The 14,903-nt window shown below is 37.6% G+C and overlaps 1 protein-coding gene across 6 annotated transcripts in view; it reads left to right on the top strand.

Moving 5' to 3' along the window:
- The window catches only part of PTPN4 (protein tyrosine phosphatase non-receptor type 4), a 186,706-nt gene that overhangs the window by 53,220 nt on the left and 118,583 nt on the right, over positions 1-14,903 (top strand). For 4 of the 6 annotated variants that reach the window (XM_027589020.2, XM_027589018.2, XM_027589019.2 and 1 more), the window contains exon 3: positions 1,228-1,335. The exons of the other annotated variants lie outside the window; for them this stretch is intronic. In XM_027589020.2, the coding sequence (XP_027444821.1) occupies positions 1,228-1,335 (108 nt within the window). The remainder of the gene's footprint in view (positions 1-1,227; positions 1,336-14,903) is intronic. 6 annotated transcript variants of the gene reach the window in all.

The raw sequence follows: 14,903 nt of genomic DNA, 5'->3' as shown, positions 1-14,903 counted from the left end.
TTAGTAGCTTTTTAAAATACTAATGCTTGATCTCCATCCTGGACTAATTTAATGAGAATAGGAGAGGGGTTGGGGGGGAGGTAAGTTACGTCAATATAAAAAATATTTACATGTTATTTGAATGACAACTACCATTGTGAAGCACTCTTTGAAGCACATATTTTCTGCCACTGATGAGTTTTGCAAGTGGCTTTTTTTTCTTTTATATATATTTTTTATTATGTTCAAATAGCCAACATATAGTATATCATTAGTTTTTTATTTTATTTTATTTTATTATGTTATGTTAATCACCATACATTACATCAGTCTGGCCAATAAGACATGAAGGAAAGTTCTTTGTAAAATAACCTTACAAAGAAGGTTTTTTTTGTACATTGTCATGTATTGGTATGAATTTTGAAATTGCTATGACCATCTTGTTAACAGCCTACAAAGACAGTTAATACCAGGAATGCATCACTTTTCAGTCATAATTTAAATGGAAGAATAAAAACAATAAGATACATGATAAAGATATATGCATGAGTTTATGTGGCAATAACATACAATTACAAAAATATGGTGATAATAGCCTGAAAGCAGAATCCATTTCAGTCAAAAGGTTTTCCTTAATGTCATTTATTTATCTTTATTATTATTATTATTTTAGAGAGTGGGGGCGAGAGAGAGAGAGAGAGAGAGAGAGAGAAAGAGAGAGAGAGAGTGGTGGGGGAAAGGGGCAGAGGGAGAGGGAGAGAGAGAATCTTAAGCAGGCTCCACACCCAGCAGAGAGCCTGAAGTGGGGCTCAGTCTCACAACCCTGAGATCATGACCTGAGACAAAATCAAGAGTCAGATGCTTAACTAACTAAGCCAACCAGGCAGGCACCCCAATGCCATATTTATTATATTGCTCTTTGAACCATCTGAACTAAAGTTAGACTGTGGTGTTGTTTGGGTTTTTTTTTTTTTAAGTTTATTTTTTTTAGTAATCTCTACACCCAGTGTGGGGCTCAAACTTATGACCCAGAGATCAAGAGTTGCATACTCTACCGACTGAGCCAGCCCGGATCCCCAAGTCAGACTGATTTTTAAGTAATATATAACATGTAAACTCTTTTTCCCTAATCAAGTCATTGTTGTGGAAAAGGTTGTCAATTTAATAGAAGAGGACAAAAGTTCAGGTGCTCAAAAATCTGAAAGTATATTGCCTACCAGTTTCGATTTCCTTTTATTTTTCTTCTAGAAACATGATCAGGGGCAAGTTCTGTTGGATATAGTCTTCAAGCATCTTGATTTGACTGAGCGTGACTATTTTGGTTTACAGTTGGCTGACGATTCCACAGACAACCCAGTAAGTTTAAGCTGTTGTATTTTGTTTCATTTCACTTTTTCTCTCTGTTCATAGTATAAAGTTCTCTCCGATTTATAATGTTTACTAATCTGATTAGTGAGGGTTTTTTTTTAAAGAATTTAATTAGAATGATTACAGGTAATTCTTTTGCCTTTGTTCCTCATTTTCTTGATGTTTTAATTTGTAGAGTTTTTTCCTTAAGGTTTTCATAATAATAAGTCAGTTTAAATCTAGTGCCACTTTCCTTATTTATGTGTCTCAGACAACTAAGATGTAAATCTAACTCATGATACTTGACTGAAAGAGAACATTGGGCATAAAGGTTAAAATATTAATGCAGTATTAAAATATTGAAGTAAATAAAATATTTTAAAATGTTAATGTATCTTAGTCTTACATAAATTAGCCTCCATTAAAATGAAATCATTTTTTTGTGGCATTGATGGCAATCTGTTTCTTTTTTTAAGATTTTATTTATTTATTTGACAGAGAGAGACATAGCGAGAGAGGGAACACAAGAAGGGGGAGTGGGAGAGGGAGAAGCAGGTTTCCCGCAGAGTGGGGAGCCCGCGGGGCTCAATCCCAGGACCCTGGGATCATGACCTGAGCCAAAGGCAGATACTAAACGACTGAGCCACCCAGGCGCCCCAATGGCAATCTGTTTCTAACTAAAATTCTTAATTTGTTAAATATAAATTTTCCAAGTAGGAAGATTCAAAGGAGACCCTCCCAAATGAGATAGAGATTAAATATAACAGCTCTAAATTTCTTAGGCATTAAGTTACCATGATTGTTTTTGTTGGAAAAAATCACATTACAAACATAGGAGATAGCATGTGATGAGTAACAGAAATGTTGAATTCTTTGAAAATTTATATGCTTATACAGATAGAGCCTTTTACAAAAGAATATGGTACTCTCTTGATTAGTACAGGAGAATGGCTATTTTGAAGGAGACCTTGTGTATATATAGTTTAGAAAATTGGGTTCAGTGCTTTAAAATCAGTTTGTAAGGGCATATTAAAAAATGGCTGTAGAAAATAAAAAACTTTTATGTGGAAAGTAAGTTTCTCTCTATCTCTTGTTCTGTCTCTCTAATAGTCGGAATCCTGGGTTGCTGAATGAATGGTTAATGGAAAGTAAATATGAGATGTTAAATATTATTTTTTCTTGGCATCATTTACTGGTTTTGTATGAAAAACTGAGGATGATGTGGATAAAAGAAAGCAAGAGCCAGCTAGTCTCAGTGCAAAGAAGTCCTTTTGTACTGAACTGAAATAAAAACAAATTTTCCCTATAAGTTGATGCCTTCACCAGGGGCTAGAGCTTCTACACGGGCCTAGAGGAGGAGTATTATTTCTTGATAAACAATGTGAAAATGGAAGTGAGTAGAAATGTCAGTGATGCAGTCTTTCCCAGAAAGTTAAATTGTGAACCGGGCAAATTGCCCAAAGGTGTCTGCTGTACCTCACTTTGTGCAACAGTGAGCTAAAAAAAAAATAATAATTCTTAGATTATCTTGCTGACAGTTCTAGGCCCAACCCTCTAGCTGGAAGCCTATCTGTAGATTGATCAGAGAAGTGATAGGACAACAAAGAGCAGCTACTCACCACCATTGTCTCTGCCATGAGTGTGAAAAACCATTACTTGTGACACAATACTCTAGAAGGGCTAATACTGAGATCACATATATTATAAGAGATAAGAAATCCTGTTATATAATTTGTATACAGGAAGACATTTTTATTCTAAGGCAGATACAGCAGGATGAGTATGGGGAAGCAGAGGTATTTTTAGCTGGGTTGATCTTTTTGTAGTCCCCTGCTTTTTCTTATTTTGTCTTACTTTTCTATTTTGAGCTTTCCTTCCCAAAGAAGATATATTCCTAGGTCCAAGGGTCCAATTGCTAATGATCTAAAATAATTCTTCCCCAAAATTTAGAATTAAATTTTCAAGGACCCAGAAGAAGCCTTAGAAGTATCTTGTCTAACACCCTATTTTTCTTTTTTTTTTTAAGATTTTTTTTTTTTATTCATTTATTTGAAAGAGAGAGAGAAACACCATGAGAGGGGAGAGGGTCAGAGGGAGAAGCAGACTCCCCGCTGAGCCAGGAGCCCGATGTGGGACTCGATCCCAGGACTCCGGGATCATGACCCGAGCCGAAGGCAGTCGCCCAACCGACTGAGCCACCCAGGCGCCCCTAACACCCTATGATCATGAGAAATTATCCCAATCCAGTGGGATAAAGCCCAAGTTACTTGCTGGCATTAATGAAACTAGTCTTGGGTCTCACAGCTCCCCATGTAGGTCTTTTCCACAGTACTACAATTTCAGTATTTAAATATTCGGAAGAATCTGTGAAATGCCAAATGCCATGGAAGGGCCCGTAGACAGCACAAATGTTGTAAGTTATGTCCTGTTTCTGATTGTCAATATGAAAATACATCAAGACTCTGAGGATAATTAATGGACTGACAGAGAGATGCCATTCTGAAAAAAAGAAAGGAGTAAGGGGCTAACATTTATAAAACATCTATTATGGACTTGTTTATAAACCAAATTCTCAATTTTATGAATGTATCATTAAAATATTTTCAGATGGAAAACTTGTCTAATGACATAGATAATTAAGTAGCTGAGAAAGGATTTGAACTTGCATCTGGCTCCAAAGTGTTTACTCTCCCTACCACAAAATATTGCTTCTTAAGAGATGATGATATATAGATGCACAAGAGTTATAAAAATGAACATGTTGAGGAGAGGAGGTATCCATGCAATAAAATTGCCAGCATAGATCAAAAGGAATTTGGTTATTTCTGTAAGAATTAATCCTTGTCAGTCCTTAGTTCAGATTTTTTCCATTTCACTGTTGAGTTAATATATACCTGTATATATGTATGTATATATTTTTAAAGATTTTATTTATTTATTGGAGAGAGAGCAAGAGAGGAAGAGAGAGCACACAGAGAGAGGTAGAGGGAGCAGCAGACTCCCCACCAAGCAGAGAGCCTAATGTGGGGCTCAGTCCCAGGACCCTGGGTTCATGACCTGAGCCGAAGGCAGGCACTTAACTGACTGAGCCACCCAGGTGCCCCTGTATAAATGTGTGTATATATATATATATATATATATGTTAGGTATATGTGTATGTGTTGTGTGTGTGTGTGTGTGCATAATAGTTTTAGAGGATCAGAGCTAATGTTCACTCAGGCACATAAACAATGAAATTAATTTAATTGGACTTATAATTGATAAACTTAAAAAGCACCAAATGTTTTATTGTGATCTTGTACATAACAAATACGTACTCATAGTAGGTTATCCTTTTCTTTACAATATTCCTGGGTAAGGAGTTCCATTATAACAAACAAAATTACTTAAAAGCTTTGTCTTTTCAAAATTTCTTCTGTTTCATTAAAACCTATTTATCACAGCTTTAGCTCTTAGCATAATGTATGGTTTAATAGTAGTAGTCAGTGAATGTTTATCGAGTGCACAAAATACTGAGTAATGTGGTTACAATTCATTATGCATAATTTCTTTATAAGCACTTAAAGTGGCTCTTCCTTATTGACCTTCATCAGTATGATATTCATTGGAACCCTCCAATTACATTATTTGTGTGCATTTATTGTTTTTTTGTTTTTTTTGGGTTTTTGTCCCTAAAGTGACTTAGTGTCCATTAGTGTGGGACAAAGAGTAGATTTATCAACTATTGTTGACTTGTTCTTTCTACAGTTTCATCCTTCTGATACTTTTGTGTTGTGGTTAGGATCTTTTACTGTTTACTACCATTTCTATATTCCCTAACCTTGTGGCTTTCAAACCTAACATATCAGAATCACTTGGATACTTCTTAAAATACAGCAGATTTCTGGGTCCTTTGCCTAGAGTTTTTGATTCAGAAAGTCTGGTGTGAAGCTCAGTAATTTACATTGCAAATAAGTTCCGCTACTAATAATGCTGCTAGTCCAAGGAACCATATTTTGAAAATCACTACTCTAACCCAATAGGCTAAGATTACTGAAGTAAGAAGTAATTCATACCAAATAACTTGTTCTGTTTTTTGGAGATTCTTTTTACACACTCAAAATTCTTGAATTCATCGGGTTTGAGAAACTATAGGAAAAGTCATGTAGAGGATGACTCTTATTTCAACAAGCTGCATTTTAGGACAATATGATTGCTAAAATGCTTGCATTTATCTCACATATCTCAGTATTTCTCATATTTTATATTTCATCTGTTTTACTGTAATATCTTAGGCTTTTACTACCTATTGTATAAACCTCTTTGGTAGTCTGCTGAATATGGATTTTTTTTCTGGTCTCTTTTAACCCTGTTCCATTTTGGGAGGGAATGACAGATTTTGGGGTGCAGAAAAGTGTTTCAGAGAGAATCAGCATCATGTGTAATGTTCCAGAATGAGGATGAGGAATGTTGTATTTGAGGAACTGAAAGAAAATTTTAATAATCAATGGAATATAGAGCAAGGGGAGAATGTGGGTCTAAAATGCAGTATGGATAGTATGCCAGATTATGGAATACTTTTTAATCTGTAACATTATACTCACCTAAAGATTTATTTATACAAGTTACATAAGACTTGTGTTTAGACATACCCCTGGTTACAGTGGCATATAGAATTGCCAACTGAAGATTTGGGGAGATTCGAGCCTTCTGGCATCAGAAAGCACGGGAAAGAGTATCTTTGTTAATCCAGTTTCAAGTAGCTATCCTACTTCTGGTTCCCTCTCTAACTCTGTTGTTTAATTTCATTTCATTTTTCATTTTCTTTTCACTTATGTGTGTATGTGTGTGTGTGTGATTGTTTCATGGCTTCAAAGGTGAGCTTTTACACATTTTGAAATCCTGTGTTTATGTTATTTAAAAATATTTAAGCATTCTATTTTAAAAAGCATAATTTTTCTGTAGCAAGATGGCAAACTAGTGTACATTATTTAAGTGTACGTTAAACACTGTGCACTAAGTATTTTAATCTTACCAAATTTAATCCTAACAACATAGCTGGATACTACCACCCTCATTTTATATATGAAAAAATGAAGGTATGGAGAAGTGAAATAACTTGTTCAAGATCACAGTTTGTGAATGGGAGGAGTTCCAGGGGTGTGCCTAATTCAGTGGTGAGCAAGGTATGGTTGGGGAGCAGGGTGGGGAGGCTGTGGAGACTTCAGGGGATTGTTGGGAGGAGGTCCCCTGCTGTAGAAGCAGCAAGGTGCGTCAGGTCATTCCCTACCCACTGGCCATGTGGTAAGCAATTAACACTACTTAACCCCTAAGTTTACCATTTAGTGTGAATTAGAGAGGCAAGTCAGTGTCCCAGAGGGCTGGTGACACCCAATGAAATGAAAAAAAATCCCCTTTGCCCGGAGACTAGCTAGCTATAATACCCTACTAGCAGCACAGTGTGTCTTTCACCAACTACCAGAGTCAAGCTATATATCCTGTCTCTTCACCACAAGTAGGCAGGCACATAAAAGATTCATAAAGGAGCTTGCAGGGAATTTTAGCCTTAAAAATAGGCACTCAACAAAATAGATGCCACCATTTGAGGAAAGCCAACAGAAAGAGATGCACCAAGGTAAGCAAATTTTACATTTAATGGAAATGGGAAATATGTAAAATAGAAATAATGGAAACATTTATAAAATATTTTGTAAAAATTTATAAAAATGGAAATAGTATCATTCTTGGTGTTAGTGTGGAGATGAAGTGACTTTTTACATGGAAATCACTTAGAACATGATTGAAACATAGTAAATACTTGATAAATACTAAGTTCAACGAACAAAAGGACTCGAATTTACATTGGCAGATTAGAGAGGATATTGTATCCATGCAAAAGGAACAATGAAAGGTTTTGGACATTAAAAATATAATTGTCACGGGGCACCTGGGTGGCTCTGTCGTGAAGCGTCTGCCCTTGGCTCAGGTCATGATCCCAGGGTCCTGGGATCAAGCCCCGCATCGGGCTCCCTGCTCTGCAGGAAGCCTGCTTCTCTCTCTTCTACTCCCCCTGCTTGTGTTCCCTCTCTCGCTGTGTCTCTCTGTCAAATAAATAAGTAAAATCTTTTCAAATATATATATATATAATTGTCACAATAAAAAGCTCACTGGTTAGGATAAATAGAGTAGATGCTGTAGAAGACTTAATGCCTCAACATTAATAGAAACAACAAATAATACAAGCACAGAATATTTTAATAAAACAGTTTATCAGGCAATCATGTGACCTTGTTTTTTTAATACTACATTTTAGAAGATACAGAATTAACTTGCAAATATGAGACATTTTGAAGATTTAACAGTAGACTCTACGAAGGGAAAAGAATGAGCAGTTAATTTTGAGAAGACTGTGAACAGAACTCCAGGCCTAAATTGAAATTCCTTCAGGATTTGATAGAGTGGATGAAGAAGTACTCATCCCTAACAGCTATTTCTTCTTTTTTTTAATTTAGATATAATTGACATGTAACATTATATTAGTTTCAGTTATAGAACATAATAATTTGATATTTGTATATATTATGAAATGATCACAATAAGTATAGTTAACATCCATCACCATATGGTTACAATTTTTTTCCTTGTGATGAACTTTTAAGATCTATTCTCTTAGCAACTTTCAAATGTACAATATAATAACTGTCATTAATACAAAATGCTAACTATAGTCACCATGCTATACATTACATCCCAGGACTTCCAGTTATAAAATAACTGAAAATTTGTACTGTTTGACTCCCTTTACCATTTCACACCTGCCCTACGCGCCACCTCTGGCAGCCACTTACCTGTTCTCTGTATCTAAGAGTTCAGCATTTTGGTAGGGTTTGGGTTTGGGTTTTGGTTTTGTGTTTTTAGGTTCCACTTGTAGGTGGGATCATAATGTTTTTCCCTGTCTGATTTATTTAGCATGATACCCTTAAAAGTCAATTGGCAGGTGGCAAGATACCCTTCTTTTTTATGATTCAGTAATACTCCTGTGTGTGTGCACACACATGTGCATGCGTGTGTGTGTGTGTATACATATCTTTTTTATCCATTCATCCATCAGTGGACACTTAGGTTGCTTCCATATCTTGGCTATTGTAAAATAATGCTTCAGTGAACACAAGGATGCAGGTATCTTTTGAAGTTAGTGGTTTTGTTTCCTTTGGATAAATACCAGAGTGGAATTGCTGGATCATATTGAAGTTCTAGTTTTAATTTTTTGAGGAACCTCCATACTGTTTTCTATAATGGCTGCAGCAGTTTACATTCCCACTAACAGTGCACAAAGGTTCCTTTTTCTCTACATCCTCACCAACACTTGCTCTTTGTTGTTTAAGGCCAATATTTTCTTCCTAATTTTCTGTCCGGATGATCTCACTGATGAAAGTGGGATATTAAAGTTCTCTACTGATTGGGCCCCTGGGTATCTCAGTCTGCCTTCAGTTCAGGTCATGATCCCAGGGTCCTCAGATCGAGTCCCACATGGGTGCTCCCTGCTTAGTGGGGAGCCTGCTTTTCCCTCTCACGCTTTCTGTCCCTATCTCTGTCTCTCTCAAATAAATAAATAAAATCTTTTTTTTTAATAAAATCTTAAGAAAAGTCCTCTACTATCATTGTATTGCTGTCTATTTCTTCCTTTAAGTCTATTAATACTTGCTTTATATGTTTGTGTGCTCTGTTAGGTGCATAAATATTTACAAATTTTATATCTTGTTGGATTGACCCATTTATCATTATATAATAACTTTGTCTCTTATTGTAGTCTTTGTGTTAAGGTCTATTTTGTCTTACATAAGTATAGCTACCGAGCTTTCTTTAGGTTTCCATTTGCATGTGATGTGGTTTTGAAGGTGGGGTTGGGAGCTTATGGCCAAGGAAGAATTCTTGAGATGTCCTTGGTGCAAAAAGGTAATTTTTATTTAAGCACGGGGACAGGATCCCTGGGCAGAAATAGCTGCTACCCTGGGATTGTAAGGAACAACTGACTATATACTTGGAGTTGAGGGAAGTAAAGACAAAGGGAAGTTTCCAGAAGGACTTTCATATGCTAAGGAAGACTGACAGGATCCTGAAGACCTAGTCAAGCTAATACTGTTTTTTCCTCTAGCAAAGCATTAACATTAAGACCGTTTGGAGTTTCCTGGAGGAATGTCATACTCTGCCTGCCTCAGGTATTTGTCAGTGGGCTGCAGGTTATAAGAAAATTTAATTTTATATGCATTTCCTTCTGCCTTTGTTCCCCACATCACATGGAATATCTTTTTCCATCCCTTCACCTTCTGTCTGTGTATCATTAATATATGAAGCAAGTCTCTTGTAGGTAGCATATAGATAGATGGGTCTTATTTTCTTTCTTTGCAATTTGATGATTTTTTGTAGTGGTATGGTTAGCTTCCTTTCTTTTTATCTTTTGTGTATTTACTGTAGGTTTTTGCTTTGTACTTGCCGTGAAGCTTACGTAAAGCAACTTATATTTTTAAGTCTATTTTAAGTTGATAACAACTTAAGTGTCAACACATCCTAAACCTCTACATTTTTACCCTCCCCCCATTTTATGTTTTTGATGTCACAATTTACATCTTTTTACTTTGTGCATCCATTAACAAGTTATTGTGGTTATAGTTATTTTTACTAGTTTTATCTTTAAACCTTCGTACTGGCTTAATACATAATTAATCCACCACCTTTATGACATTAGATTATTCTGAATTTTACTATACACTTACTTTTACCAGTGAGATTTATAGTTTCCTGGTTTTTTGTTACTACTTAGTGCTCTTTCATTTCAGTTTAAAGAAGTACCTTTAACATTTGTCCATTTGTGATGAACTCCCTTAGCTTTTGCTTGTCTGGAAAACTCTTGATCACTCCTTCAATTCTGAAGGGCGGTTCTGCCGTATATTCTTGGTTGTCAGTTTTTTTGTTTCATTCAGCACTTTGAATATGCCATTGTCTTCAGGCCTGCAAACTTTCTGCTGAAAAATCTGGTAGTCTTAACGGGATTTCCCTTTTACATAACAAGTTGTTTCCTTCTTGCTGCTTTTAAGATTCTCTCCTTGAAAAAAAAAATGTATCTTACAGTGGGTCTCTTTGGGTTCCTCTTATTTGGAAACCTCTCAAAACCTCTCCTGAGATTTTTGGCTCTGGTTGTCTGTTCCCTTCCCCAGGTTAAGATAGCTTTCAGCCATTTCTTCAAATAAGTTTTCTGCTCCTTTCTGTCTTTTTTCTACTCCTGGGAGCCCTATAATATGAATACTGAACAGCGAGATATTGTCCCATAAGTCCTTTAAGCTATCTGCTCATTTTCATTGTTTTTTTCTTTTTGCTGCTGTGATGGGTGAGTTCTACTATCTTACCTTTGAATTTACTGACCTTTCCTCTGCTTCATTTAAGTCTGCTGTTGAACCCCTCTAATGTATGTTTCAGTTCATCTATTGTATTCTTCAGTTCTGTGACTTCTTTTTGGTACTTTCTTATATTTTCTATCTCTGTGTTGAAATTCTCACTGTGTTCATCATTTCTTCTCGAGCTTGGTGAGCAACTTTATGACTATTATTTGAACTCTTTATCAGGTAAATCACGTACTTCATTTCATTAAGGTCTTGTTCTGACGCTTTCTCTTGTTCTTTTGTTTGGAAGTATTCCTCTGTTTTTTCATTTTGCTTTACTTTCCCTGTTGGTTTCTATGCATTAGATAAATCAGTCATCTCTCCCAGTCTCAAAGAAATGGCCTTGTATTGAACCTTATCATTCACCCCTGCCCTAGCTCATGATTTCCCAAGCAGTCTATTTTATTTTTATTGGCTCCCAGTAGTTAAAGGTGTGCCAAGACCTGTCAATGTCTCAAAGGGGAGCATCTCAGTCAGCACCTAGATTCAGTCTGATTGGGAAGCCCGACCTGCCGCAGCAGCTTTTAAAGTATGCAAATATGCCTTTTTTTAGGGGAATACTGGGAGATCGACTTTTGTATCTGCTCCCTCCATGCTGAGCCCTGGGGTGATAGGCAGTTAAGAACTGTTTTTTGTTTGCTGCTGTCCCCCTTTCACCTGTGAACACAAGCCCTGCTGGCCCTCAGAGCCAAACCATCAAAGGGTGTGTTCTCTGGGCAGCAGACACAAGCTTCTTTCTTAGCAACCCCAACAACCTGTGTGGGGCAAGAGAGTACAAAGATGGCACCTACCATCTTCCTTCCCTGGAGAGTGCCTAAGTAAGTTCTTATATGTGTGCCAAACTAGAAGCCTGCCCCTAAGGCCAAATCTTCAACACAAGCAAAGAGGCCTCTTACACATAAAGACTGGGCGTGGGTATCCTTCTCCTGTCTCTGCATTCTGCCCTAGGGGTGGTAGCCAACCAAGAACTGTTTTTCCATTTGTTATTAGTCCCAACTGGACCCATGAACACAAGCCATGGGGGGCAGTAGAACCAGATGGTCAAGGGGTAGTCCTTGGGCAGCAGACGTGTGGACAAGTTCTGCTCTGGGAGACCCTGGTGATCTGGAGCACAGCAGAAGGAGCACTTGAAGATCGTACCTGCCCTCCGAGGTCTCTTGAGAGGATTACAGTCAGCTCATAGATGTGTGTGTGTGTATATTTAAGATTGTATTTATTTATTTGAGAGAGAGAACACAAGTCGGGGGGAGAAGCAGAGCAGGAGGGAGAGAATCTGAAGAAGACTCTGCTGAGCACAAACCTGATGCAGGGCTTGATCCCATGACTGCGAGATCATGACCTGAGTTTAAAACCAGGAGTCAGATGCTCAACCACCTGAGTCACCCAGGCGCCCCTAGATGTGTGTTTAATTGGGCGCCTGCTACTCTGACCACAGCTATGAGAGAGACTAATAGGCCTCCATCACAGAAAGACTGGGTGCCTCAATCTGTTGCCTCTCTGCTGTACCTACTGTGGGTGGTAGCTGGTTAAGAACTTTCTCCATTTGTTAGAGTCCTGTGGATCTGCAATCTTTAGCCCCACTGGTCACCAGAGCCAAGCAATCTAGAGGTGTCTCCTCGGCGGCATTTGAAAAAATCAGGGTGCCAGACAAGGAATATACAGGAGATACCAGTGACCTGGAGTGAAGGGGAGGGGGAGTGCAAAGATGATACTTGCTGGCCTCCATCTTTGGAGAGTGTTTCAGTAGGCACCCCCAGATGTGTGTTAAATTAGATGTCTTTAGGCCCATGCTTTAAGATACGCAAGTAAGTCTGTCTCGTAGAAAGTCTGGGCACTTTTCAGTCAGCTGCCTCTGCTCTGTCCTGGGGTAGGTGAGTTTGCATAACCCTTTAAAAACTACCTCAGTTTACTCTAGTTCTGGGAGTCTTGGGGTCACAGGCTCTAGTTGACTTTCAAAGCTGGAGATTTTGGGTGCTCGTCTCTCAGGTGCAGGTCTTAAAAGTTGGGGTGCTAGATGTGTGGTTCAAACCCTTTGCTCTTCAGGCAGAAGTGTGAGGTTGTGAGTTCCCTCCTGATTGTGGGTTACCATGCTGGGGGTGTGGTTTATGGTGAGATTGTATCTTGGCCTGTCCTTCCCCCTTTGACATGGGTTTTTTTCCCTTTCACCCAGTGGGATGAAGTCATTCATCTAGTTTTGAAGTTTTTTCCAGAGGAAATAGTTCTATATGTAGCTTTTAGATTCAGGGAGGAGGTGAGTTAGGATTCTCCTACATTGCTATCTTGAATCAGAACCTTCCTATTAGCTATTTATACTTGGTAGGTATTAATCACTTTTAGTAAGATACCACATTTTATTTTATTTTTTAAAGATTTTATTTATTTATTTAATTGACACAGAGAGAGAGACAGCGAGAGAGGGAACGCAAGCAGGGGGAGGGTCAGAGGGAGAAGCAGGCTTCCCGCGGAGCAGGGAGCCCGATGCGGGGCTCGATCCCAGGACCCTGAGATCATGACCTGAGCTGAAGGCAGTCGCTTAACCAACTGAGCCACCCAGGCGCCCCAAGATACCGCATTTTAAATTCATATATATTGCATTGCAAACAATGAAGACTCTTAGATACAGCATAGTAGTTCAATTGGTAGAGCAATTTTGGGCACAGCAGATTATGGTTTATGACTAAATAGAGGTAATGATATAATCTCAGTTCCTGTTTATATAGGAACAAAATTAGATGGCTTACAATACTTGTTTTCAAGATGTAATTTAAAAAGGTACTGTAAGCAGTTCCACTCCCAGTATGTACCTAAACATGAAAACGTCCACACACACAAGTTAGTACTCAGTGTTCATAGCAGCATTATTCATAATAGCTAAAAAGTGGAAACACTCATGTCCACCATCGGATGAATGGATAAACCCAAGTTGTATGTCTATACAGTAGAGTATAATTTATCAATTAAAAGGAATGACATACCACTTCATACATAGTGGAATAGGTATAATTAAAAAGACAACAGCAAGTATTGATGAGGATACAAGGAAATTAGAACCCTTTTACACAGATGGTGGTAATGTAAAATATTGCAGCCCACTACGGAAATAAATTTGGCGGTTCCTTAAAAAGTTAAATATATAGTTATCATATGAGCAAATAATACCAACTAGACATACACTGGAGAGATTGAGTCACACAAAACAAGTCACACAAAACTTGTTCATGAATGTTTATAGCAGTGTAATTCATGAGAGCCAAAGATAGAAAAGGCCTAAATGGCAGCCATAAAATGGAATGAGGTACTGTTAAATGCCACAACATGGATGAATCTTGAAAACATTACACTAAATGAAAGAAGCTAGACATAAATCATATGAAATGTCCAAAATAATAGAGACAGTAAGTAGATTAGTAATTGCTAGGGGGCTATGGGTGGGTGGGGGGCACTGAGACTGACTGCTAATAGGTATGGGATTTCTTTTTTGGGGTGATGCAAGTGTTCTGACATTTAGTATTGATGGTTATACAACATCTGTTTGTGGATGTAAATGTGTTTGTATCTCTACTATTTTAGAATATTTTAAAGGAGTACTGGATGTGGAAGACAGGCTTTGAATAGATTACCCAAGCCCAAATTTTGATTATAGACAAGCATTAAAATGAATGTAGTATATGACTTTTTCTAGAAAACATGAAGAATGAAATCACTATAATAGAGATGGGTTGGAAGATGGAAAATGGGTGGATATGCAGGAGAAACAGATCCCCCCCACCCTGTGCCAGTTGTTGAGTCATTCAGCAGGTGGTCACTCATTTATCAAATTTTTTTTAATACAAATTATATGCCAAGCCCTGTGCCTACGTGCTGACTGTCTGCTTTAAATGAATCAGATTTTATCCCTTATCTCATGGAGTTCATAATCTAATGAAGGAGATGGGCAATAAAAAGGCAAAACAAACATTATGATTAAGAAAATGTTATGAAAGAAATATTCCTTGCCTATTTATAGAAAATAGGGAAATAGGAGCTTTGTGACATACTTTTGGTAGGGTGATCAGTGATGGCCAGTGAAGGCCTTTCCAAGGAGGTAGCGTTTAAACTGAGTCTTAAAAGGCATTGGAAGGAGTCAGCCATGGGAAATTTGGAGAAGGACATTCTATGCAT

Source organism: Zalophus californianus, chromosome 3, assembly GCF_009762305.2.
Source record: "Zalophus californianus isolate mZalCal1 chromosome 3, mZalCal1.pri.v2, whole genome shotgun sequence".
NCBI classification, from domain to species: Eukaryota; Metazoa; Chordata; class Mammalia; order Carnivora; family Otariidae; genus Zalophus; species Zalophus californianus.
This window is presented reverse-complemented; position numbering and strand designations above follow the sequence as displayed.